Raw genomic sequence first — 27,614 nt, 5'->3', positions numbered from 1 at the left:
AAAAATTGTCCAAAACTCTTGTAAACTACTGACAGGAATAATTGCATTTAATATAACACACCTTATTGTTGTATTATGTAATTTGTCTGTCTTTTTAACACAATACTGAAGTTTGTGTGCATAATATATGAAAGTTCTATATTATATATACAGTGGTGGCCAAACGCGTGGACATTTTTTGAAAGTTTCATGTTTTTCAACTTTGCATGCTTGTAGAATATATTAATTTTCACTTAAATACAAATGTTTATATATCAAATTGAAGGTAATTTTATGTAGAATTTAATAACAAAAATAATATTACAATATCTGTATTACAAAAAAAAGTTACGGTCGTTTTACTAAGATCTATTTTAGATTTGCATTTTTTTAAAGTGATACTTACACAATCAATATTTAGTAGGATAACCCTTATTTGTTAAGACAGCTTCACAGCGTCTTTTCATCGAGTGAACGAGTGTTTGGAGTTCATCTTTCGTAATCACATGGTGCCAAGAATCAATTACAGATTCAATAAGTTGTCTTTTATTGGATGGACGTTTTTTTCGTATAAGAATTTTCAAACGTCGCCACAAATTTTCAATTGGATTGAGATCAGGGCTGTTTCCTGGCCATGGTAATACTCTATGCCTTTATTTTGAAACCATGCTTTGCATACTTTTGTTGTGTTTCATGGAGCTGAATCCTGCTGAAAAATAAATGGTGCTTTGTTGGGGAAGAAATCCCTGATGGAAGGTATCAATTTTGGTTCCAGGACAGTTTTGATGTATTTTTTGGCATTCAGGATGCCATCAATCACTTGAATTTGGCCCACACCATCTGCAGACATACGTGTCCAAATCCTGGCATTTATTGTTGTTTTTATAGTTGCTTCAATTCAAACAGGATGAAGCACTTCACTTACTCTACGTTGCACGTATTTTCTACCGTCACTACCAAAGAAGGATATTTTAGTCTCATCGCTCCAGATTACTTGCTTCCATTGATTTTCTGACCATTTAATGTGTTCTTTTTCTCACTTAACTCGTTTTTTGCATTGCTTTTGATTTAAATATGGTTTTTTTTCCTTGGAGTTCTAGCTTGTAGTCCAAATCCTGATAACCTTCTTCTTATTGTTTTTGAACTTACTGCAATACGCACTGCATTCATTTCACATCTAATGGCATCTGATGAAATTTTTCTACCTTGAAGGCATAGCCGTTTAATTTTTCTATCGGCAGTAGCACTTGTGCATTTTTAATGGCCTGATTTGGCCTTATTTTCCACTGATTTCGTTTTTTCATAACGTTAACAGAACTTTCGTACATCAGAACAAGTCACTGAACCAACTTGTCTTGCAATTTCAGCATAAGAGAGACCATTTTCTCTCAATATGACAATTCGGTTTCTTTTTGTAGATGTCCAATCAGTTCTTGTTGGTGACATTGTTTAAAATTAGTTTAATTAAAAAAAAAAGGACTTAAAATATTCAAAAACAGCAATACTCTATTTAATTGTACTAGTATGCATCATTCCTCAAAATATTTCCACAACAATAACTCTTTTACCATCCAAATAACCTAAACTATAGTTACAGACATTTGATATGTCCTCAGAACAGTGTTTGTGATTGGCTAGTACACTTTTATTACAAAACACGTCATTATTCAAAACGATTTGTGTTTGTTTGTTCTACTAAAATACGCGTAACTTTTTTTGTAATATAGATATTGTAATATTGTTTTTGTTATTAAATTCTACATTAAATTACCTTCTATTTTATAGATAAATATTTGTATTTAAGTGAAAATTAATATATTCTACAAGCACACAAAGTTGAAAAACATGAAACTTTCAAAAAATGTCCACACTTTTGGCCACCACTGTATATATATAATAGTATAGAATAATAGGCATTTAACAACTTCATTACACTTAGTTCTGAATGTGATTATGTTAATTTTCCCTCCTATTCTTTGTTTCTTGGTAGATTTAAATAACTATTTGAATGGAAAGTGAGAATTCTTCTGTGGTATTCATTTGACCAAAATTATAGATCTTAATATAGCTATAGTCTTTGTATGCAATTGAACTCTAGCTCTATAAATATATTTTTTCCTTTAAATTTATACATCTGCATTCTTTTATTTTTGTAAACTTTTTGTTTTAAGTGTATTAAATTAATTTCATTTTATTAACCAATAATTACAATTTTCTTTTCTTTTGAAATTTCAGTCACATATGTATGATGGAAAAATGCCACTATGGCACCACTGGAAGTGCTTTTTTGAAAAAAAGAATAAATTACAGAGTATTTCAGAAATTGCAAATTTTGATAACCTTCGTTGGGAAGACCAAGAAAAGATCAAGAAAAAATTAGGTAGTTTATTCTTTTTAGTTTCTAAAATACACTTGGAGAATCATTTTTTTTATTGTATAATCTTTTATTGAAATTCATTTTAGCTGGTGGTGGTGATGTTGACGGTAGTGGTGATAGTACTGCTGCTGGTAGTAGTACTGGAGGCAGCTCAAAAAATTCTGATTTTTCTGTCGAATATGCCAAATCAGGTAAATCAACATGTAGAGGTTGTGGTGAAAAAATTCCAAAGGTTTGTTCCATTTTTCCTATTTTAGATACGTTATATTTGTATTCTACTTTATTCAGTCTATGCATCATACCAAATTTTGTGCATTGAATGCATAATTAATGAATTTTAATAACTTATTATTTAAATATTTTAATCTTTCTTTATGATTATAATCGTTAAAACTAATTTTTAATTAAAATTAAATTAAGGAGAGATTATCGAATTTGACCCTTAATCATCTTTTTAATGTGTAATGGTTGGAATATAATATTAATATTTAATTACAGGTAGGTAATTAAAGGTAGCAGATTTTTTTTCCTGAGGATATATATCTTCAAGCTATTTTATTAACTTTTTAAGAAATATATTTAAAATAGAAAAGAAAGCATGAAAAATTGTTTCATTTGTCTTATTGAGGAAATAGATTTTTTTTGGATTTTTTAAATTTAGTTGCCAATTTTTTCAGTACAATTAAAGCAAAAGCATTTTTTTTTTGCTTCTCATATTTACATTTTTTTTTTGCTTATCATATTTACCTCAAAACTGCATGACCCTACTTTTAGTTCTATTAGAACCAATAATGAATGTCATTCATATCTTTTAATCATGTGTTTTTTTTTCTATTTGACTTATTCCACTTCAGATATCTCTAATTACCTCTAATGATTATAACCGTTTTTTAGTTTTTCCTTAATTGATTTAAGGAATCAAATGTAAGTTACTATTTGTATTGCAATCTGCATAACTTTTAGATAATGTATAAATTCACCTAAATTTATCTTCAAACTATTTTAATCAAATTCTTGTGTTACCATATACACTTTCAATTGGAAAAGAAGGAGACTTGGGTGATGATGATACAGGTTCTCTGAATTTAAATAGTTTAATTTATAGTTATTTTTTATAATAAAAATTTAAAAGTTCAAATGTATGAGAAAGTATACTTATACGTTCAATCGTAATGAAGCATAAATTATACAGTAAAAAAATTATTAGTATTGCTGAATTCTGTAGTATAATATTAGTATATAGCTATTAGTATAGTCTTTGCACTGTAGATAGCTCAGTCAGCTCTATAACTAAACTTCAGAACAATTGTCTTACTTTTATAATCTGATGAACTAAGCAATTTAACTATCTGAAATCTTGTATCTCAAGAAGCAAGCTTTGCCGAGCTCAAGGATATGCATTGCCATACAAGCATTTGACACCAAAATTACTATAAGATGATTATAATAAATTATAAAAGAATTTCAGCTCCAGAATGTAAGTTTCATTCACTTAGTGCTTATTATGCTATAAATAAATGATTCTCAATCAAAGCTTAATAAAATACATTGTAGATTAAAATTTGTTTTTAAGAAATCTTCATAAAATCTGTTTTTATTCATAAAATTAAATCTGTTAATTTTTTTTTACATTAAAAGATGCTTTTAATTTTCTTTCACCCTTTGTGTTTTTTTTAAAATTCCATATGATGCAACAATAAGAATAATGTGCAATATACTATGCTTGTATTGTTATTATATTTCCAATTTTCAAAAGAAATCAATTAAAAAAATCATTCTTAACATTTCAAGTTCGCTTGTTAACCCCTTGCCTGCCGCGGGCGTATATGTACGTCTCCCTAAGTTAATGTGTTAGCTGGCCCTGGCGTATATATACTTGGCACTGGGGACCGAATCTCGCAAGTTATTCTCGGCAGGGTAAGGGGTTAATAGCTATATAAAAAAATTTGCTTTTTAAGATGACAACATTTATCGTAAGAGTCATTATCTTTACTCTCCTTTACTAATCTTTATCTTCATTAAATTGGATTGAGATATGTTATAATCATATTGTTTATAATAGAATTAAAAATTGATAAAATTTGCAGTAGGTGTTTAAATTTTTTTTCTGGATAATGATCTTTTCCTTCCTTTTATATTCTAATAGAATGTGATTCTATTTTTATATTTATATATTTCCTATGATTGTAGGGTGAAGTACGTATATCAGTATTAGATGATAATCCGGAGCACCAACGTTATGGGCCTGCTCCTTTATGGCGTCATGTTGATTGTTTTGTTAAAGACAAGCAGCAGTTAGGATTTAATGACTCTGCTGACAAGTATATTATGATTTTTTTTGTTTTTATTTTCTTATTATACATGATTATAATATCAAGATTATATTTACTGTTTTATTATTTGTTTTAGCTTGCCTGGATTTAATTCATTGAAAGCTGAAGATCAAAAAATGGTGAAAGAAAAAGTTGGTTCCAAGGGAATGTAAGTATAAGTATAAAGCTTTTGATTTGGTTTTATTTTGGTATTTAATCTATTACTAAGTATTATTATTTTCTTTAAAGTATGATTAGCATGATTATTATCTTATTATTATGATTATCTTATCATTATGATTATCCTATCATTATTATCTTATTATTATGATCTTAGCATGATTATTATAACTTACAGTTTGATTATACCAAACTCAGGCTTCATTTTCTGACTTCTAGTGAAACTGTGTGTACTTTTCATCTAAATTTCAAAACTAGGATCACAGCAGACTGAATAAAATGCTCTTGCACTATGGCTCAGTTTGTCATAATGGGAGAAAACTTAAAAGTAAACTATCATAAGAAAAATATGAAAATGTTTTGTACATTGTAATTTTTACTTAGCAGTTTTCTTTATTCCTTTTAGTTTATAAAAATACTTTATTTATTGCCTATGTCACATTATTGGCTGAAATGGCTGTACTCTGTATTTCATATAGTAATCTTTAATTGAACTTTGATTGTACTTTGTTTTTAAAGTTCCTTTTATTTCAGTTATCTTTTTAACCTTCATCTATACTTATATAAAACTCAATGTGTGTGTATGTTGGCGCTCTACGGGCCAGAACGTTTGACCTACAGCCACCAAATTTGGTACATGTATACCTTGGTGGTTGGGAATGTGCACCTGGGGTTCCTTTTTTTTGCATTTTTAATTAGAATTTTAACTATTAATTAAAAGCTAACTTTCCCACCAAAAAAAATCTTTTCATTTTCCCCACCGCCAAATGAGTAAGGCTTCAGTTTTTTTGTTTTTTTTCCCAACAGTAATGAGGCTAGGCTTAACATTTTTCGGCCGATTATTTCAAACGATTCTGTTTATTTTCTTAATGTTTGATGCATTTAAAATTAAACATTATTAATGAATCGATCTTTTAGATTCATTCTGAAAAACTTTTGAATTAAAATAAAACAGAATAAAGGAAATTGAAAATTTCTAATATGCATAGCGTTACCCCAACTGACGTAGAAAAATTCACGCATTTGCGTTACCATACTGGCGTTGAAAATTCACGCAAGCGCATTGTGTTTTGATTGTTGACAATGGATACGGACGTTTTGAAGGACGTTTCGACCGATTATTTTAAACGATTCTGCTTATTTTCTTAGAGTTTCATACATTTTAAACAAAACTTGGTTAATTAATTGATCTGTTCGTGATGAATCTGAGAAAATTTTGTAGAAAACTTCTTAAGATATTACATAAATTAAGAAAGTATATTCTTTAGTGCCCATAAGGTTTAGTTTAAATACTCAGCAACTCTGTTTTCAGTATTCATATTTTTAAAAAAATGATTTGTTTCAGTAAAAAATTTCCTTATATTAATTGCAATTTAACCATTTCCCCTTTAATATAAAGCATAAATTCTACGGGAGCAAAAAGAAATAGGAGTTACAGAAAATATTTAATTATTAAAATTTTAACGAGCATTAAGATAGGTGAACCGGCTGGTCGCCAAAGGCATCTAGTTATTTATAAACTGCAATATGAATTATGTATATAAAATTATAACTATTTCTCCTTTAAACTATACTAATTTCTCTTTAAATTATTTTTGAATTATAGTTGCATAGTCCTTTGAGGGAAACTATGTTAAAGGGGGAGGGGAATGTGAAATATTCAATTCCTTTAAAGTTGAAATATTTCCCAAATGCCATTATTTTTCTGCCTTTAGTTTTTTTTTTTTTTAAACGAGAGAGTGAAATTAATATATCCCACCTTCTCTTAAAGATCCTCGTCATTTTGTTCCGACTCTGCATTATTGCTCTGTACGTATCGCTTGGAGCAAATTATTTCTTGCAAGGTGGCAACTGATCAGGAAACTAGGAAAGATCAGAAAATTCTCAGAATTTCAGAAAAGTCAAGGAAATTTATTCTAACTGGAATTGGAAAGTATCAGATTACAGCTATTATAAGCTTTTTCGGGCATTGTTTGTTCATTGTAATATAATGCAATGTAACAAAATTTTTGAATTAAAATTTTTTAAGGGACTTTTATAAAAACAAACTTTAACGCTTCCATTGACAGCATTCATTTTTCTCATCAGATTTCAAAACTACATTAAAAGTTATTCCTGGAAAGCAAGTAGCATTAGTCTAGGTCTATTTGTTTCAAAATTATGAGCTAGCAAAATGTTGTCCTTCTGATGTTAAAATTCGAACTTTTATTCATATTTTAAAAAATAAGATATTTATTGATCTAAGCATATTATTGTTATGAAGCTATAAAGTATTCTATATATTTTGCAGTTAAAAATTTATCCTAAAAAAATAATTTTTTATACACATACACACACACACAAAAAATAGAGTTAAAAAAAATTTGAATGACAACACACTTTTGTCCTTCGATTATTTGGGCATAAATCGAAGGACAAGTTCATTTTATGGGGACGCGGAAAATTTCAGATCATTCGTATGCGTAATTTTTCCAGTTTCAAATCCTACTTTTTAAAATTTATTTCTAACATGCATTCTAAAAAAAAATTCTGACTCTTTGATTCTTAACCCTGAGTGAAGGAGAATATCCCTAACACCTAACACATTCTTTCAAAGATACTTGATTCCCTTTCCTAATTGACATATATTTATTCTTATCAGAATCTTGTGATAAAATTCCTTAGGGTAAAATTTGTCAATTTTTCTCTTATACTTTGATGAGAAGGAACACTTTCAAATTTCGTCCTCTTGTACAAATTATATCTTCCTTAGTCAAATAAATGAAAGTTAAAGTTCCAAACCTGTCATTTTCTTGGCCATGTATCTACCAAAATTGTATTTTATAATATATATATATATATATATATATATATATATATAAAGAAATGCCCTAAAGAGATGATTGGGTAATATTCATTTTTTTCCCCTTCTTACAAAATTTATGCTTCTTAAGGAGTGACATATTCTCGAAGAGAAAAAAATTATATATTTTAAAAAAATAGAAATATGAAGGAAATGCTTTAAAATTTCTAAATATACATAGGATTGTCTTTTAGAGTCTTTGATGTGCTCTGCTGTTAATTAGAACAAAATTTAAGAGTTTTCTGAATAATTTTAAGCTTTTATTACTTGTCTGTTTTATTTTTTATCATTATCTTTTCATTGATCATTTTCTTTCCTTCTTATTCTATTTACCTCTCTATTCTTGCAAAAGTAAAGTTGCAAAGTTAACCATTAAAGTTTGTATACCTATGAGGAGGGTATTTAAATTTTAATGTTTTACTACATTCTCTTATTTTTCAAATTTGATGTAGCTGTTTTTTTTTTTTTTTTTTTTTTTTTTGGTAAGTGAACAACTGGTTTTTTTTGTCCTCCCCCTTTTTATTGGTAAAAGTAGCAGAGATATTTCATATTTACTTAAGTCGCCATTATCTATTAATATTAAAATTCCTTGCATCTTTACACAGTATAAAATAAAGTCTCCTGAAAGCATCTGTATGTTTGAACTCTTAAAACTCGAAAAATACTAAACTGATATTGGATATATTTGTACCATTTTGTAGGACATTTATTGGAGAAAGTTAATATATTGAAGTCATATCAAAATAAAATAGAGGAGTTTTATAATTGTGGTTTTAATTAATTGATTGATTGAAATGAGATAAGAATGGGATTTTTGGCAACAAATGCCATTATCCCCTAATACCAAAAGAGTTCATTCAATATATATTAAAAAACCTCAGAGATTGAAGAAGAATCCGAAGATATTGCTTATTAGAAACAGCTTTTTGAATAAACATTTGAATGAAGAAGAAGAATGAAGATCAATATTAAGTTTTGCAAAAAGATTTGACCAATTAGTTGCGTATTTAAAACAAAACAAGGTGATATGTTCAATGTTGTTTTCAAGATTACAAACTCTATATTATGATATCTTCTATTTTTTAGCCATGTGCAACCATTTTTTCTTACATCCGCCTTTTCCTTCCAATGAATCTGTGAATGTTCTGGAGACCACACCAAACATATTTTCTGATTTAATTTTCCCTGTGCTTAAATTTTGCCAGCTAATCTTTGAATGATTTTTGGAGATTTGATTGTAAAGCATTTTAAAGTTTATAGAACCTAATAGCTGTCTGTGAACAAAAGTGAACAAAAACATTTTTTCCTGTAACTGAAAGCTTATGCAGAGATTGACAAAGTGCCAAGGCTTCTGCTGTAAATTAATTAGACGAAGAATTGGTTACAAGAGATATCCGCAATAGAAGTGAAAGGTTGAGATTTGGATGTGTCCGTAGCGATAATAAAATAATGAAATTGTTTGCATAAAGTTTCCTTAAAGAGATTCTTGATTATATAACTAGGGAGCTTTTTAATTTATAACTTTCAGTTTTATTTTGAAAGCTACAATCTGAAAAATGAATTTCACAAAACATTTTGGGAGACAATGGGGTCTGGCAAAGCAAAAATATGATTTGTAAGTAGCATTCAGGTTTGCAAATAAATTTTCAATTAAAATTTCGTCTTTTTTAACTTATTTGATTCCAGGATTAGAATTATGATGATAAATGGATGAATGAGTGCCAATGGCAAGTTGCCCGAGAAAGAATTGCACAGTTAATCTTTTAATTTTTTCTGATAGTACTTCCTGAAATGCAATTTTCATTAAAACAATATATGGGGTCCATTTAAGCAGTCCAAGTGCTATTCTAAGGGTTATAATTTGTATCGAATTGCAGGCTTTATATTGAGTTTTGAATAATTTGTTTGTAATTGAACTGCTATAATAAAATAAGTTTAAAATGCCATTATTGGTTATATTTGTGAAATCCATTGTTCTGGGGCCATAAGTTTTATACACAATAGAGTTTAAAGCATTAATTTTTCTAAGGTTTTAGCTTGTATATTTTTTAATATAACCCCATTTTGGTTTGTTTTGGCAAAATAGATGCCATAAATATTTAATATATTGTTTCCAAGAGAGAGGGAAACCAGCATATGTAATTCGAGGGGTCAATTTCAATTTCTTTTATAATAGATCAGCAATAAGATTTTAAGTTTCCGATAATTACATCATTTGTGGACATTTCCATTTTTATTCTGAAGCTTCTTTGAAATGTAGTCTAAAGATGTATGAGTGCAAAAGATAAAAATGTCATCAGCAAATATTGAGCATTCCACACCAACATCAAGAGTTTCAAAGAAATCTGCAAGAAAAATTACAAGAGTATTGGTGAGACAACACTACCTTGAGACAAACCTTTCTGAGAAGTTTTTCTCCTAGAAAGAGAATTTCTCCAACGAATTTGAAATGTTCGGTTTTGGATAAAGTTGTGCATGTTGAAATATTGCCTTTGATACCATGCTGAGGGCACTTCAGCATAAGACCATCAATGTAAACAGAGTCATATGCACTTTTACTATCTAGACTAATTCCTGTAAAGTATTTTTTTAGATTGTGGACTTCCATAAATGCTGTGTAGATTTTTATATACTGCAATCTGATTGTCCCTGAAGAGAAGGAAACCATTCATAAAAAGAGGAATTTTTCTCTTGGTTATTAAATGATGGTTAATATGCTGAATCAAAATTCTTTCAAAAATTTTTGGGAAAAACAGAGTGAGAGCTATTGTTCTATATGAAGTGATTTTTGTTTTGTCTTTGTTAAGTTTAGGAACTGGAACAATGATTGAATGTTTCCATTCCTCCGGAATAAAAGATGTTGTGAGAACTTCTTGAAAGATGGATGTGATGTTTGTTACATCTATGATGCTAAGATATTAAAACCAATTTGCTGTAATACCATCAGCACCAAATGTGGAATTCCGTGATTTTTTTTACAGCATACCTGTAGGTGAATAGGAGTATTAAGACAAGAAATGCAGTCTTCGCTGTAATCAAGTACAGTAGCATTGAGCAAGGCTCATGCTCAATGCTACTGTCAGCAAGAAGGGGGGGAATCAGCAAAACGATTGTTTTGCTGAAATGGATATCGATTATTATGCTGAATGAGGTTTGAAATATTCAATTCTTGGTTTGAATGATTGTAAAACTTGTTGAGTATTGAGTATAACATTCTAGGATTTGTAGAAATGTTGCAAATTTTGTCTCAATAATTCAGACTAGGCTTTTTTAATATGAAAAGAAGTTTTGCTGCATATTTTGTGTGCTTTATTGAGTCTGGTTCTGAAATGAAACAAGAGGCTCTTTTTCGAAACAGAATTTTCAATTTTTGAAATCTGTGACAATATAGTTTCCATCAGAGAGGATAAGTATTAGTCAGCAATGTATTAATTTTGTGTTTTCTCTTATAACTTCCGAAATCCTGCGTGTCAATGCATTTAGATTAGTTCTTGTAGCCAATACTTTTGCCGATTGTTCTATAGTCTGATTCCAAACTATTGTTTTTATATATAATTCACTAGACTAAATTTGACCGTGTAATTATGACTGGGCAATGATCGCGTTTAAAGGACGAATCTGAAACATAAATTCACACCATGAGAGAGCTGAGATCGAGTAGCAAAGCTGATCTAGTTCACGTGGCATACGTAGGGTTCGAAGTATTAAGGAGAACAAAACTGGAATTTTGAAGCCACTTTACGAAATCGTAACTTAGAAGAGATGACTTATTTGATCCCCAAAGAGGGTGATAGGGAATTACAGTCACCTAATATAAAAACAAGAACGGAGAAATAATCGATTTTTTTCCCCCTGCATTTTCTATATTGAGCTCTTGGGGAGCATTTAAGTTAATGATAACAAAATGTAAGGCTTTATGATAAACTTTAACTGCAAGAATTTCAAGATTGCTCTTTTGTGTGTGGCACTAATTGGGATAATTCTATTTGACGCATTTTTCAGAATGCCGGTAATTAAACCATCTCCAGGCCGATCTTGCCTGTCTAAATAAAACAAATTTTATTTAGGCAGAACACAGGAGACACAACACAGGAAGTGATCTTTCTACTTGAAGAATATTTCTTGAAAAATTCGGATAAAAAAAAAATGTAGGAACTTTGAGCCAAATTTTTTTGTTTTAAAGACCTCTCTACAGTTCCACTGTACAAAAGTCATTGTAAAAAAAAAAAAAAAAAAAAGTCCAATGTAATTATGGGAAAACGAAAAAATTTTTAGGCAAACAAGGAAAACAAAAATAAAAGGACTAAAAGGGGAAAGAGAGAATCCAGGAACTAACCAAAGGCACCTGCATCCAATTTCATTGGAATAGATACGTTGCTAATCTTTTCTAATGCTTTTTTCTTTCTTGATGGAGAAAGATTTTCACCTCCAAGATTACTCATAACGGTGAAGTTATGTGACAGCGATTCCACCAATTTTTCAAACATCCCAAGGATTATGTTAATTTGCTCTTTCATTTTGATTTGAATTGTTTGGATAGTAGAGTCAATCCTTGCGTTCATTTTAAGGAGCATAGTCTCCAATTTTTTACTTTATTTTTTCTTCGATATTTTTTATAGTTGTATTTATTTTTACATTTGTCGCGTAACTAGATTTCTTCCACTGGTTATAGATTCGTCTCCTCTCAGCAGTTGTGATATGGTTTTTACATTTTAGTTCTTAAAAGCCCTATTCTTTGATAAAGAAAATGGACGTCCTCTCGATGTGGCCAAATGCTCACCCTGACATGCATTTCATGCTTTATGCATTTTTATTGTGATTGACAAATGGCTGCTTGAGTGTCGCCCCACAAATTTACAAATGTTTGGCTTTTCACATACCCTTGAGGTGTGCATGAAACTAAAACAATTTGTGCACTGCTGTGGATTATCAATAAAAAGTTGTACTCTTTGATTTGTAAACCAAATCCACGGGTAAGCGTGCTCAAAGTTTGGAGATAAGGATCGGTGAAGTCTCCTGAGAGTCATTTTGTTTTAGAAATCGCTTCATTTCCACAGTTTCAATTTCATTGTTTTTCGTTAATTCTTCGGCATTTTCTAGCAGTGAGACTTTAGTAGACATATCATAGAGGAGAAAATGAGGTTATATTTTTCCATATAATATCCATCGCAACTGAAATGTTTACTATGGTGTCTAGGTTAAGTAATCATGTTTACAACTTTCCTGTGTTGTAAACATGATTTTTCCCTTGCGGGTAAATTTCATGTTTAGCATGACATTTCATTTGGGTAATTCTTAATTCAGAATCCCCATTTAACATTACAATATTAATTTCTTCTTATTCATTTTGCCCAAGACGTAATACCAGTTCATTTGTGGATTTTCGACACGTGAAGAATTTTTCAGACATTGAGGATTATATGATGTTTACAGATTAGCAGATATCATTTTCTTCGACTACCGTAACCTTTGAATGGCCCAGCTTTATTAAGTTTCAAAACAGAAGGGAAAAAATGGACAGGTCTCACGTGACTTCAATGCACTATGTTGAACACCAGATGAAAACAGAAATTCTAATAAAACAAGGTAAAAAAAAGAGTAAACTCTTTTGCTTCAAAAATAACAGTACACAGCTACCCAAAATTCAAAAGTACCGGCTCTCTCTACCGACCAAACGCACACATTCTCTGATTTTAATTAGTTTCGTATTACGATTCGCGCAAGCGCAAATAGCAAGAGCTATGGTATGCATATGCGATACATTTCCTTGTTTACATCTTATTATAAACAGCTATTTAACACTCGTTATGCCTCCAAAATTAATTGATATTGGAGATATTTGTACCATTTTATAGGGCATTTAATGGGGAAGGTTTTAGTTTATTAGTCATATCAAAATTTAAAAAAAGTTTTATAATTGCGAATTTAATTTTCCTACTACGATTCGCGCATGGGTAAAACAGTAGTATCTGTGCTTTTCGCTTATTGATGCATGTGTGGAAACCTCTAACTGCGCATGAGCAAATTGCAAGAGCTGTAGTATGCATATGCGATACATTTCTTAGTTTCGTCTGATTTTAAACAGCGATTCAAAACTCATTTCATGTGATATTCGTATTTTGATTTTCTTAACCCTGCACAAGCTAAAAACCCGTTCAGGAGCATACGCCGGAAAACAAATTTCTATTTTTCCTTCAAAATTCATGTTCAGAAAAAGGAAATCCAATATTGGCCAGAGCACATTAAATGCCAAAAAGCTTCGTTTGTTGTGCGAAAAAGAAAATGTAGAGGAAAGAAACGTTCGGTTAGCGAATGTTAGAGAAAGAATGCCCATACTTAGGTATATTTAAAGCTAATTTTCCCTCTTGATGTTATGCCACGGGCAATGCTGTGCAGGTACTGCTAGCATTATAATTAAACATATAGTTATTTTTCAAAGGCTGGTTCCTAAAATTATTGAAAGTTAGGTAATCTATTTTTTAAAAATATTTTTTTTTTGTGAAATTTAAATATGATTAGGAGGTATTAAAATTGATCAAATATTTTTTATTTGCTTATCACAAAAAATATAAATGCAGTTTTTTCTAGTAAAAGCTGCTACTAACTGATATACTTATGCTTACTGGGAATGAAAATATTTTCTTAAATTTTATTGATAAAAAATTTACTGTCTTATTAGCATCTTCTGATTTTGTTAACAAAATTTTTATTTATAGTAAAGGTGCTATTATATACAAAATCAGTTGTCGACACATATAACATTTTTAATCTTGAAATTACTTTTATACAAAATATAATACATAAAAACAATTTTTCCTCTGTGATTTTTTGAAATTAAGATGAGAGTTCGGTTGGACCAAATAATTTTTAAATATCATAATATCTTGAAAAATTAAACTATGTGTAATATTTTTTTAAACTGCTGAAACTTAAATTTTCCTATAAGGTAATAATTTTTACACTATGATGTAAAATTTAATTAAATTATTGAAATTACAACTTGGAGGCAAATAAAATGATATAAAATATCTATTACTTATTTGCCATAAGTTTTTTTGAACATTTATAATACTTTCAAGAATTTCAGAATTTGTAGAAATTGCATTTGTACTTTAAATTCCTATAGAACACAATACACTTAAAAATTTTTGCTTTTATTTTTATTGATTATTTTTCTATCAATATTTCTTGTTTTAAAAGTTGGTTTTACTATAAATATCTAGTATAGCAATGTAATGCTGATAATTACCACAACTTTTAAATTCTAGAAAAAGAAAATCTGAAGATGATACTTCTACTACTGCAACAAAAGTAAAGAAAACTGATCAGAAAGAAGGGAAAACTTTAAGCAAAGAGGAAAAGATTTTAAAAGTGAGTCTTTATTATTTCTATTAAATTTTTACTTTTTTGTGTGTGATCAAATTATTGATTTGTTAAAATTATAAATTAATATATGATTCGAGTTGTTAAAAATTATGTAATTATAATAATTATCTAAAAAAATTAAATATATTTATATAATTAAAATTGTTAAAAAAATTTTAATTAATTTTTTATAATATTTGCTTTAATGTCTATTGCATTTGAAATTTTTATTTATACCCTTTTTTTTTTTAAATTTTTGTGATATCCTTATATGAAAATTGGCTCCTAATTTTAACATCCTTTCATCAATTGCAAGTTTTACTCTTATAATTTTATTGAGAATGAAAAATTGAGGAAAAAAATTCTATAGAATTCAAACGTACTTATAAATTGTGATTTGAAAGCTCTTGAAATAACTTTTTGAAAAAAAAAAAAAAAAAATTATGTAAATACAATATAATAATTATCTAAAAAAATTAAATATATTTATATAATTAGAATTGTGAAATTTTTAATTTTTTTATATTTGTTTTAATGTCTATTGCATTTGAATTTTTTATTATTATTATTATTATTTTTTTTTTAATTTTTGTGATATGAAAATTGGCTCCTAATTTTAACATCCTTTCATCAGTTGCAAGTTTTAACTCATATAATTTTATTGAGAATGAAAAATTCACACAAAAAAAATCTATAGAATTCAAAAGTACTTATAAATTGTGATTTGAAAGCTCTTGAAATGACTTTTTGATAAAGAAAAAGTCATTACAAGAATGTAATGTATCTTCTAAAAGAAGAGGGAAATAAAAGATTATATGATTTGCTGTTTAATAAGTTTTTTTACGCATTAAAAAAAATGTTGATAAAGTGTTCTAATAGGTAAGAACTGGATTTAAAAAAAAATAGCATCAGTTTTTTTATATAATTTTTTTAACCTAATAATTTTGTATGTATTTTATTTTAAGTTATAATTAATAACAACTTTTTTTAATCTTTTAAAATAAATTAATGTATATGCCTCATAAATTCTAAAACAATAGTCTAATATATGTGTACACTCTTTACCCAAATCTTTCTAAATGATTTTCTTTCTTTATTCTTTTCTTTTCTTTCTTTTTTTTTTTTTTTTTTTTTTTTGTAAAATCTAAAATGATTGAGATTGAAAAGATTTAAATTTATGGCATAATTGTTTGATAGAACAATGACAGATATAAATTTAGAGAATGAAAAGAAATTCTTAAGTGTTTTAGTATTCTATTTCTGCTTTTGGGTTAGTTTATCTTTGCATAAATAATTAAAAATACCAAGTTATGAATTGATCAACCCGGGACAGTCTATTTACTTATAATTCAGCAATGTGTCAAAGATATATTTCAAGAACTGAAATACTTCTTTCTCTCTCTCTCTCTCTCTCTCTAAAGAAAAAAAAAAGTGAAAATTTTTACATTTAATTTCAGATGCTCTTTTTTTCTACATTTTAACATTATTTAATAATCAATGTTTGTTGTCTATTCAATCTAATTATATTTAAAATGACTTTATATCTGTGAGTGAATTGTCAAGTTGTGCAGAACACTTAAAATATAACTCTGTTTATAGTTCATATTGGAAGGTCAAACACTTCCTTTTATTTTGAAAAAGGATTTATTTTTATCTGTAGTAACTGATAATAATAAGAAAAAAAAATAATCATATTTATTGAGTTTGAAGTACATTCCTTGTATAAATATTTAAATGAACTATAAGTAAAAAGTGAAATTATAAATCTAAAGGCGAGATTGATTTGGCAACTAGGTTTAACTTGTTGTGATATTAAATACTTAAAAAAAAGTCAATAAATTATATGAAATAAGTTAAGGTTGTGAAATTATTATGAGGGTGATTGTTTCAAGCTACTTTCAAGAAGCTCTACAATATTACTATACAAGTTACCTCTAGAATCTGAAATAGTAATTCAACTTTTGTGTTTAGCTTAAGATTAGCTGTGTGTGTTAAATTAAGTTTTGGCTACTTGTTATTTCAAGCTAAATGAGTGATAAAGGAAGTGGGCCTTTGAATTTAATATTTTTTTAATTGCAAAATATATAGCACTTTGCTTTATTAAAAGTTTATCATTTTATTAAAAGTAAAACCTTTGATGCTAAAAATATTTATATTTAAAGAATTTTTGTAAAAAAAAATTATTATGAAATAGCATTGTTGAAAAAGTTTTGATTATTAAGCAGAATCCCATGTATAATTATATACCTCTATAATAATATTTTCTTTGCATCTGGCAAAAACCTATTCTATGCAATTCCAATGTATTTTGAAGTCTGTCTGTGCAATAATAATCTCTTACTTCTGCTCATAATGATAATTTTTTGTTTTTAAAAAGCTGGTAGTATGATCACAATATATATCTTTTGAAAACAATGTCCATGATCCAGAATCTAAGAAAATAAAAGAATCATGAGGAATTAGAAATCTGAATCTGTTGTAGTAGAAGGAAACGGAGTAATGATTGAAATGTGCCCAGATATTTGCTGATGAAAGGCAATGATGTGCAACGTGTGTGCCCATTTATGTATGCAAATATCATTTTCTTCAATAAATTAATAATTTTCCTATAATTTTATTTGAAATAAAAATATAATTACATCTCCCTATATGCATACTTTTATTGCCTAGTAAAAATTTAATTTTGAATTTATTAAAAGACAAATAATAAGATAATTTTAAAATTTATAAAATACAGTTTTATATCAGTGAATATTTGCAACATGGAATAACAAACTTGATGCAATTAGTTAATATATTGGTATATGCACAGATCCATAAACATTGAGGGAAAATTCTCAGACTGTCTACAATGATAACAATATTTTTACTAGGTCCTAGTTTTACTGTTATTATATCTACCATATAAATGGAATAAGAATGCTTTAAAAATTATTTTTATGTATTTTTCAATTTAGGAACAAAATCGACTACTTTTTGATATGAGAGACAAAATTGCAAAATCGTTTTCAAAGAAGGATATGATAAGATTATTGGAACATAATGAACAGCATATTTCAGCTGGAGAACAAAGAGTGAGTTATTTAAATTCTTAGACAGAAATGTTTCTCTATAAGTGTATAATACAAAAGCATCCACTTATTGTATAACACATAAGCCTATATTTTGAGTTTTTTTTTTTTTTTTTTTTTTTTTTTTTGTAAAAAATAAAAAGAATAATATTTAATATTATTAAAAATAAATTTTTAAATATCTTTTTTTTTGTTTACATTTTTTTGTTGAGTTTTTGCATTAATATTCAGTAGACTGGTATACATTTTGCTGTGATTAGTTGCTTCAGTTATATAACAGAATAAGTATAATTATATATTAAATTAGAAGCTGTCATATAAGCAATTATAAATTAAAAGATGTAATTCATTATCCTTTTTTATTCAATCATTATCATATATATATATATATGTAATGTTATTTTAAACTCTTAATTTAAACCAAATTAATTTCCAAAACTTTATCTTAATTTAGCCCATAGTAAAATATTCTTATTTTCTGATCTCATTCCACATATGAAGCTGTGTAAAAATTACTGTGCAATCAATCTACATATCAAGGGAAAGTGATCCCTTCAGTGCCCTTGCCAAGGTGTCAAAGGTCAAAACATGTATTCAATTGAGATGTGGCTGGAAATCCCATGTTATCTAAGACTAGTGATCATTTGCTCCCTTCCCTTTTTACTTCTGCTTTTGTGTGGCTCTGCACCTTCTTGTAAATAAATCATGCCTATCTCCCGAGAGAGAATAAAATGAAATTAAAAATACAACGTCTCCTCTATGTCTTCAAACTTGCATTCTGCTGCAACCAAATAATGTTATATAACTTTATATTGGTTAAAGTGCTGTTAGTTGGATATTGAATACTTTCTTAATTTTTTCATTCATTCATTTTTCTGGCATAGTTATCAAACTTTTTTAAAGCTTTTTCATTTCAGAGCTATTATATTGTATTTACAAAATATATCTCTGAGCTCATTATAAATTTTTTCTAAATTTTATTAATAAGTCATGGAATCTAACTTATCTATTTTCAGTATTTCTTTAAAAAAATTTCCATCTGTGCTTCTATTTTTTGATAAAAATTATTCTTTCTATGAATTTTTTAAAAAGATTAATATTTGACAATGGTAACTTAAATGTTAATTTAGATCTAGAATTGAAGCTTATCAAATTGTTTTTAATTTTTAGCTTTTAGATCATTTGGCTGATTGTTTGGTATTTGGAGCTCTTAAAAAGTGTCCAGAATGCAAAAGTGATGCTCCTCGTTTCATGTTTGTATTCATTTTTTATGCATTTTTTTTTCATTTTTTCTCTATGATTCATTTATAAGGTAGGTTCAGCTAAAATGTTAAGCATTTACAATAACTAGTGGGGAAGAAAAAAAAAAAAAGCTTTTCAGTTTGAAAATTTGATAAGATTACATTTATGTTTAGTGCTGTCTTTTATCAACAAGGCATAATTTAATGTTTTTGTTTGCAAATTATCAAAGTAGTGAGCTCTACAGGTGAGGCTGTCTGACACAGAACTACCAAACCTAGTACATATATATACTTTGGAATATTAGAATGTGCCTTTGAGAGATATTTTGAAATTTTAATTAGGATTTCAATTAATTAAAAATTAAACTGTTGACTTTTTTCCTTCATAATGTCTGAAAATATTATAACACAAAAATAATTTTTATGTCTTAAAATTTAAAAAGAAATTCCCTTTTTATCGATACTGGTTTGAGAGTTGTACAAATTTTTCCCAAGTTTTGAGAATTTTTAAGAAATTCTTGCTTGATTTTCAACTATAGATTACATTGTTGCTCTGAATTTCAATCCAGTTTCATTGTTTTATCAAAAATTGAATCATGATTTTCTTCCTTTGTTGAAAACTAAAGAAGAGAATTTTTTTATTTGTATAATTTCATGAGGCAAATAAAAAATTGAAGTTAGAAAAAAGATAAATTGGACCTTTATTTTTTAAATAATGTTGTAATGCTATAAGACTGGTTTTCATTAAGAAGGCTCATACACTGGGTGAACCACTCTGATGAAGACCTGTTCTAAGACATTAAAATAACAAAACTTTGACAATTTGATGGAATCATGTATATGAAGTTATATCTAAAGAAATTAACTAATATTAAGTATAAACAATATTCTTGGGGAACCAGCTGGTTGCCAAAGGTACCAGTACTAAATAAATAATTACTATTTAATTCAAATTTTGCTTTAAATATACATGCTTAATATATTAGTAAATATTATTATGATAAGTGTTTTATAATTGTATATGCTTATTTTTAGGAACAACAAATATGTCTGTAATGGAAATTTAACTGAATGGACAAAGTGTCAATTTGAAACAAAATATCCTGAAAGAAAAAAATTTGATGTGCCTGAAGACTTTAAAGATGATTACCCATTTTTGTAAGTTTTTTCTTGTTTTATTTTTCAGTTGATTTTTCTTTCTGCATTATAAAAGTTTTTTAGTGTTTTCTGACTTATTGAAACATAATTTCTAAATAGTTTAATTAAAAATTGCCCACCAAATTTGTTTATTTTATAAATTGATCACGATCTTGATATGTGTAACTCTTTATGAATTTAGGTAAATACGAAATTCTGTAACAGCTTTATTTTTTCAGTTCTGATCTTTATCAGTTTACAGCATTCATTATAACAATCCTTTAATGAATTAGTTACATCATAAATAATTTTGTTCTCAAAATAATACTTCACAATGTATCAGTATGTTTATCTTATATTCTATGAATTGTTTTAGATCACCCTAAAAATATTTTAAAATCTCAAAACTAGTTGCTCGTAGAGTTATTTTTAATGGCATAGCGGCTGGCAAATATTGTAAAAAGTATTTTTGAAAAAAATCTATAAAAAATTAGCTAAATGCATCAGTAATGTATATTATTACTTTATTAAATCTCTCTTTTTTTTTTTTTTTTTTAACAAAAGTTACTTTTTAAACATGTATGTATTCTCAATTTTTGAAAAAAAAACTTTTAATATCTAGATTTTTTTAAATATTTTTCAGAAATAATGCACCTTTTCAAAAATATATTGATTTAATAATAATATTAACCTTCAAATATCTTATGTGTTTTCTTTTATTCCAGAAAAGACTATAAATGTGTTGTGAAAGAAAGAAAATTTCCTAAAGTTGAGGATGCTAATTCCAGCAAAAAGTAAATTTAATTTATTCTCGTGCAATATTCTGTAGCATATAGCTTTAGAAATTGGCAATGAATTTATATCTGTGAATTTTGAAGTGGTATTGATGCAATTACCATATAAAAAAAATTCTGACCATTTAATATTCCATAGTTATGAATGAACATTTGAATAACATATGACTTCTTCTGAATCTAAATTGCACAAGTAATTAAAAAGAAAATTTAAAATAATTTTTATTTTGACAAATTTAACTTTCCAAAAAGTTTTGCTGATTTTTATTCTTTATCTGAAATTTGTGAACTAAAAAATATGATTTTTAGCACAATTAATCATGAAGCTACCTGTTTTTGTTAGCTTTTTTTTTAATTATTATTTTATTTTAGTATCGTTTTAAGCTTTATTTTTCTGGTATTATACTTTTTTGGATTATTGTATTAAATTTTATTACAATTTAACTTTCTATATCTTATGTATTATATTATGTAACTATCTTATGTATTCATAAAATTGCTTATATATTTTTTCTTCTTTTTAAAGAAATTTGCCATTAAGTGACTTTAAAATCAGTTTGTTTGGAAAATTTAAAACTCCACAAGATGTTATTCAAAAACAACTTGAACAACTAGGTGCTAAAATACAAAAAAGTGTCAATGGATCTGTGAATTTATGTATAAGTACACCAAGTAAGTTTTATTTTTTTCAGTTACTGAATGTTTTGAAAATGCTACTTATGCATTCCAAAAGGATAGTATTTTGTTTGGTCTAAATTGCAAGTTTTTTGCTGATAGTGAGTTATACAACATATAAGCCTGGAAGTAACTATTACATAAGTGTATAAACATTAGTCTGCTTCTAAAATTGCCAAATACATAGAATCTTTTGTTACTGCATTCTGATATATATTTTATTAGATTGAGATATATTGTACTTTATTTTATAAAATAATTCTTCCGGAATTCTAATAATTGTATGCTTTTTGTAAACATTTTGGAATGTTTAAAAAATTATTTATAACTGTTGGTATTGTATAATAAATTTCATTTCAGTCAATAGTTTGTTAATTAACAATTAAAATTATAATATGCTTTATAATTTAATCTTTAATACATATACACTTAAAAAGAGTTATTGGCATTAGTAATTAAGAATTAAAATGGAAGTACCTTTTGAATTAAAAGAGAAATGCTATTTTTTTCTAGTTTCTAAATGTGGCAGATAAATATTTTATTTCAAGATTCTTGTAGATATTCATTATTACTAACATACAATAATTGTATAGATATTTATATAATAATAATTGTTTAAACCAAATAGTAAGTAAGGCATCTTTGAATATTTATATATTTCTAAATCATCCCCTTTTGTACTACATTGTTGTGTCTATAAATTATTAGTGTAATTGCTAACAGTATGCTAACTATCATAAGCAAACCATTAATTTAAGTCCCCTTCATTTTTCTGTATTTGTTTATGAGATCTGATATATTTATAATATTTTAATAAATTATTTTATGATACTTTTCTTGTAATATCTCTTCATAAAGGTATGAAATTTTAAATATAGGCTTTTAATCTTCCTTAATAAAGGGAAAGTAATATCAAGATTACATTCCTTTTTAACATTGAAGCTTTTATTCTATGATTATTTTAATTTTCTTTTAAAAGAATTGATTTATATCTGATATTATTTCTTTTAACAGCAATTACAAATTATTAAAATTTCATAAGTTCCAATTTGTTTTTATTTAGAGTATTTGGTTTTAGGTATTCTTCTATATGTTTGACAAATTTATTTTTGTGTTCATGTTATGAAGAACATTTTTGCTGTAAAAAATAAAGCCATTGGACATACATTAAAAGACTTATTACAAGTATGTAATAAGTTCTTTTGTAATGTCCATATATTAACAGCTTTCTGATGACTGTAATAGTGGGAGAACCTACTTACAGACAGATACGAGGCTTACAAACTTTAATTTGGTGAAAGAAAAATATGCAAATGATTGATGTTATAATAAAACTTTTAGTGCAAAATATTCATTAATAAGCGTTCATACACAAGGTGTTTTAAAAGTGTAAAGTTTTAATTCTTATTCTTTAATTTTAGAATGGTTTAAGTTTTAAAAAAAAATTCTTTCCACTTTTTAATAATAACTGTTGTATTAATTCTGCAGTAGATCCCTAACATGTGCTATTTTGTTTGGGTACTTCAATTTTTTTCTGTTTATTTTAGATGAACTTCAGTCTGAATCCTCCAAAATTGAGAAAGCTCGTTCATTAGACATTCACATTGTCTCTTATGGTTTTGTTGATGCTGTGAAGAAAGGATCACCAGTTGCTCAATCAATTAAGGAAAATTTGTTATCCACCTGGGGAGAAGATGTAACTTTTTTTATTATTTTATTTTTATTTATAATTATTAAAATAAAAAGATGCCATTTTTACAGTTAATACTTCAAATGAAAAATTTCAATCATTGCTATTTCATTATCAGGTGTCATAAACACTTTTAGTAGTTTTCAGTGCTTGTCTTTGCAATTATATTTTATTTAGTTAGCTTTTAAATAATGTAATTAAATAAACAGGAAATTCTGAGTTCTTTCAAATTACATTGTTACTTTTTTAAAAATTAAGTTTAGTTAAAATATTTTATTCAGTTGTTTAAAAATTAATTGGTCTGTTTTATTTGGTATATATGCCTTTGTATTGTAACTTCTTATTTTTGAAATATATTTTAATTTAGAATTTGTTATTATTTTTTTTAATGTAGCCAATTCTAAAATTTGGAATAAAAAAGGAGCATGGACAAACGAAGTCTGGAGGTATTTGAACTTCTGATATTTAAGTTTATATAATTATGTTGAGAAAGCAATAAATTTATACCTTTTCATTGTGTCATAAATTAAAAATATTTTTATATTTCTGTGATTTCATACATTAATTCATTTTTCAGTTGAAAAAGATCAGCTTACTAAAAGTATACCTCAAAAAGTGAAAGTTACTGTGAAAGGAGCTGCTGCAGTTGATCCAGAGAGTGGTAAATACATTTTTTATTGTGTTTTGTATAACAATCTATAATTTATTTCGAAGCTGCCACATTTATATTGAGAAAATGCTCTCACAAATAAGCTATTTTTCATACAATCATGATACTGATTAAAACATTGCATTCTAATTAAATTGTTGGTTGTTCTATGTTGGGGTGAGTTACATCCTTCATAATACATTAAAATCATTATTGTTAAATTATTCATATTACATAATCTTTTCCATTTTATATATTTGAAATGAGTTTCTTTATTAATCTACAAAAATTATTAAACTAGCTTATACCTATTTAGTAAATAACAGAGCTTTTAAACCTAGAAAAATTATCTATATCTGAAATTTTAAAGAATGATTGTTTAAAAACGGGATAATTTTTCTATTTTTAAGTTATTTTCCCCCATACTAATTCATGTTATTAATTTGTTTGCTGCATTTGCAAGAAGAAAAATGGAATAAGGCTAATATAGTTTGTTATATTTCAGTGCATAATAAATTCTATCTTTTCTCACCTGCTAAAATATTACAAATTAAATCAAGCCAATAAATGAATTCATTTTCAAACAGTAACAGACATTTTATTTAATATGAATAGCAGTAGATGGAAGAATACAAATGATCTGCATTAGTTTAGATTTTTACAAAATTTGTAATGGGTAGGAATATAGTAACATCTTGCAGCTTTTGCTAAAAGTTGTGAAGATTGGTTTGGATTAAAACAAGAAGTTGGATTTAAAAAGTAATGAATAAAATTTAAGGGATAATTTTAAAATTAAATTAAATTAAATTTAAGGGATAATAATAAATTTAGGGATAAATGAATAAAATTTAAGGAAAGAAAATGATAATTTTTCCAGTCTCACAAAAACAACACAAATCAATGATATTACACATAAAGGAAAATATTCTCATACTATCTGTAATAATAATGCAAGATGTATGTATGGGTTTGTTGGCCTCTATGCACAACTGTTTGATCTACATAACATCAAACAATAATATCAAACAATTTCATAGTATCATGGATTTATAAAAAAATGATATATCTGAAATCAAATATAATCAAAATTCCTGGCAAATTAGCTGGTCGTCTGAGGCAACTTGTCCTAATAAATAAATATTTAAGTAATTAATTGTTTTGAACTACTCCTAGCTTTAGACAAGATTTGTGTATGTGTTGCCTATTAAAATACTGTTAGATAATTGCAAAATGCCACTTATATATATATCCATCCACTATTTTGCAATGTCCACAACTTTACAATATTACTTGTTAAAAAATTAGCAGCTGATGTTTTCATAATCCCTTTTCCCTCAAATGCATAGTCATTTATTCAGTGTCTAATTTTGGCTATTAGTTTTCTCTGTCATGGTTACCATTAGCATCACATTAAACAAAATGCAAAATATATTCAGCTATATAAATTAATAAGCTGATTTGTAATCGTAAGTAATAACCCTATCTAACACAAAACAATATGTAAAAAAATTAAAAATTCGCTAACGCTTTAGGAAATTTGATAATAAAACAGGTAACTGTACCACATTTTTAGGCATGTAAATCAACTTAAAATTATGAGATACCATTTTTATTTACTTTAAATTAATTTCAAATTAGCATTCTAATAAGAATTTTTTTTTCTTGCAATCACAATGTTATTGATAAAACTGTTATTTTAATTAGTAGCACATTAATAAAAATTAATGTGTTACTGTGTAGTTGTTGAGATTAGTTGAGGAATTGGGTGAGAAAGAAATTTATTTTTCTGCAAAAAATTTTTTAATAATCTTGAACAAATATTTATTTTTCATGATAAATATAGTTAGTTTAATTTTGAAATTCATGAATGTGAACCATGAATGTCACATAACCAATAAATTTGATATAACTTTGAGCTCTGTTCATTGTGATTTTAATGAAGTCATTTAAAAAATTTTTAAAACTAATTCAACTTTTGAAATCTGAAGAATTTGGACATGGCTCATTTCCATGAAAATGTAGATTTCAGTGATTTTGGAATTGAATTTTGTTCTTGAAATTTCTCTTTTATGTAATAATTCTACTATAATTTTTAATATCTCGTATATGCTTTTTATTTATATTTATTTTGTTGTTCAATTAATTATATTTATTTTAATTCTCCGCATTTATGTTTTGCATAATTCATTTTTTGAAGTTTTGCTTCTTCTGTTCTCAACTTTTGTCATGCCTGAGAATTTAATACTTGGATTTTTTTTAAAGAAAATGTGTGAACCAATGTGTCATTTTGAAGTTAAATGGAAATATTACTAAACATCTTGATTGTACTCACTTTGCAGAATGTGGTTATAGTAAGAAATGTACATTTGTGAATTAAGTTTAAAATTTGTTTCTTAAGTTACTAAATAATTCAATTTTAAATTTGTTTATATCTTGTTTTGTTTAAGTGATATGATAAACTGTTATTATTTCTGTTTTGATCAATAAGAATAAAGTGTTAAATTTCAAGTAAAATTCTTTCTTGTATTTCTTTTTAGGACTTGAAGATACTTGCCATGTTTATCAAAAGAAAGATAATGTGTATAATGTAGTTTTAGCTTATGTTGATATGTCTAAAGGAACAAATTCATTTTATAAACTTCAAATCTTGGAATCCAATAAAGGGTCAAAGTAAGTTTAGTTGGATATATTTTTGAATAAAACTACAACCTTTTACTATGTCGTATTGTTTCTTAGGAAAATGTTTCACAAGGCAAATGATTCTGCAGTTGTAAAAGTGAGGGTGGACATAATTATTCAGCAAAGTTGACAAAAAGTAAGGCAGTTGTTTTATCAATACAGGCAAGGAAAGTCAATCATTTTTATAAAGCAAATATTATAAACAAATTAAGAAATGATATTTAAGATACTTGATGTCTATTTACACCACTCTTTCTGTGTAACAGTTTAATGGTGAATCAAATTATATTCAACCTTTTACTTAAAAAGCCTCATGTTGATTGTTGATCAATAAATTTCATAAGGAACCTTTTGTGATTTGAAACATTAAAATAATACTTGAAGCTTCTAGTTAAGTATGGAAATTCTAAACTCAAACTAACTCTTCGTTTGGCAATAAACCTTATTGGCATTTCATCTTTGTATAAATCGAACTTAGAAAGTTTGTTAAAAAGTGAAATAAAAAATATTTTTTAAAACAAGGCTAAAATGGCATGTTATTTTTATTTAATATTTGTAATAACATATAAAAATACATAGATTCCTCTTAGTTTCCCCTTCCCTTAAAAGTCTTTGAGTCAAAA

General features: G+C 26.9%; 1 protein-coding gene across 1 annotated transcript in view; it reads left to right on the top strand.

Moving 5' to 3' along the window:
* LOC129983890 (poly [ADP-ribose] polymerase 1-like) overlaps window positions 1–27,614 on the top strand; it is a 44,063-nt gene that overhangs the window by 3,061 nt on the left and 13,388 nt on the right. Inside the window, exons 2-15 of the mRNA XM_056093582.1 lie at window positions 2,215–2,359; window positions 2,443–2,588; window positions 4,547–4,677; window positions 4,766–4,837; window positions 14,959–15,061; window positions 18,013–18,129; window positions 19,297–19,379; window positions 20,403–20,525; window positions 21,230–21,298; window positions 21,825–21,970; window positions 23,521–23,669; window positions 24,058–24,109; window positions 24,241–24,324; window positions 26,850–26,982. Of these exons, the coding sequence (XP_055949557.1) occupies window positions 2,215–2,359; window positions 2,443–2,588; window positions 4,547–4,677; window positions 4,766–4,837; window positions 14,959–15,061; window positions 18,013–18,129; window positions 19,297–19,379; window positions 20,403–20,525; window positions 21,230–21,298; window positions 21,825–21,970; window positions 23,521–23,669; window positions 24,058–24,109; window positions 24,241–24,324; window positions 26,850–26,982 (1,553 nt within the window). The remainder of the gene's footprint in view (window positions 1–2,214; window positions 2,360–2,442; window positions 2,589–4,546; window positions 4,678–4,765; window positions 4,838–14,958; window positions 15,062–18,012; window positions 18,130–19,296; window positions 19,380–20,402; window positions 20,526–21,229; window positions 21,299–21,824; window positions 21,971–23,520; window positions 23,670–24,057; window positions 24,110–24,240; window positions 24,325–26,849; window positions 26,983–27,614) is intronic.

This window comes from Argiope bruennichi, chromosome 9 (genome assembly GCF_947563725.1).
Source record: "Argiope bruennichi chromosome 9, qqArgBrue1.1, whole genome shotgun sequence".
Classification (NCBI taxonomy): Eukaryota; Metazoa; Arthropoda; class Arachnida; order Araneae; family Araneidae; genus Argiope; species Argiope bruennichi.
The sequence above is the reverse complement of the archived record's forward strand: the minus strand, read 5'-3'. Positions and strand labels throughout refer to the sequence as shown.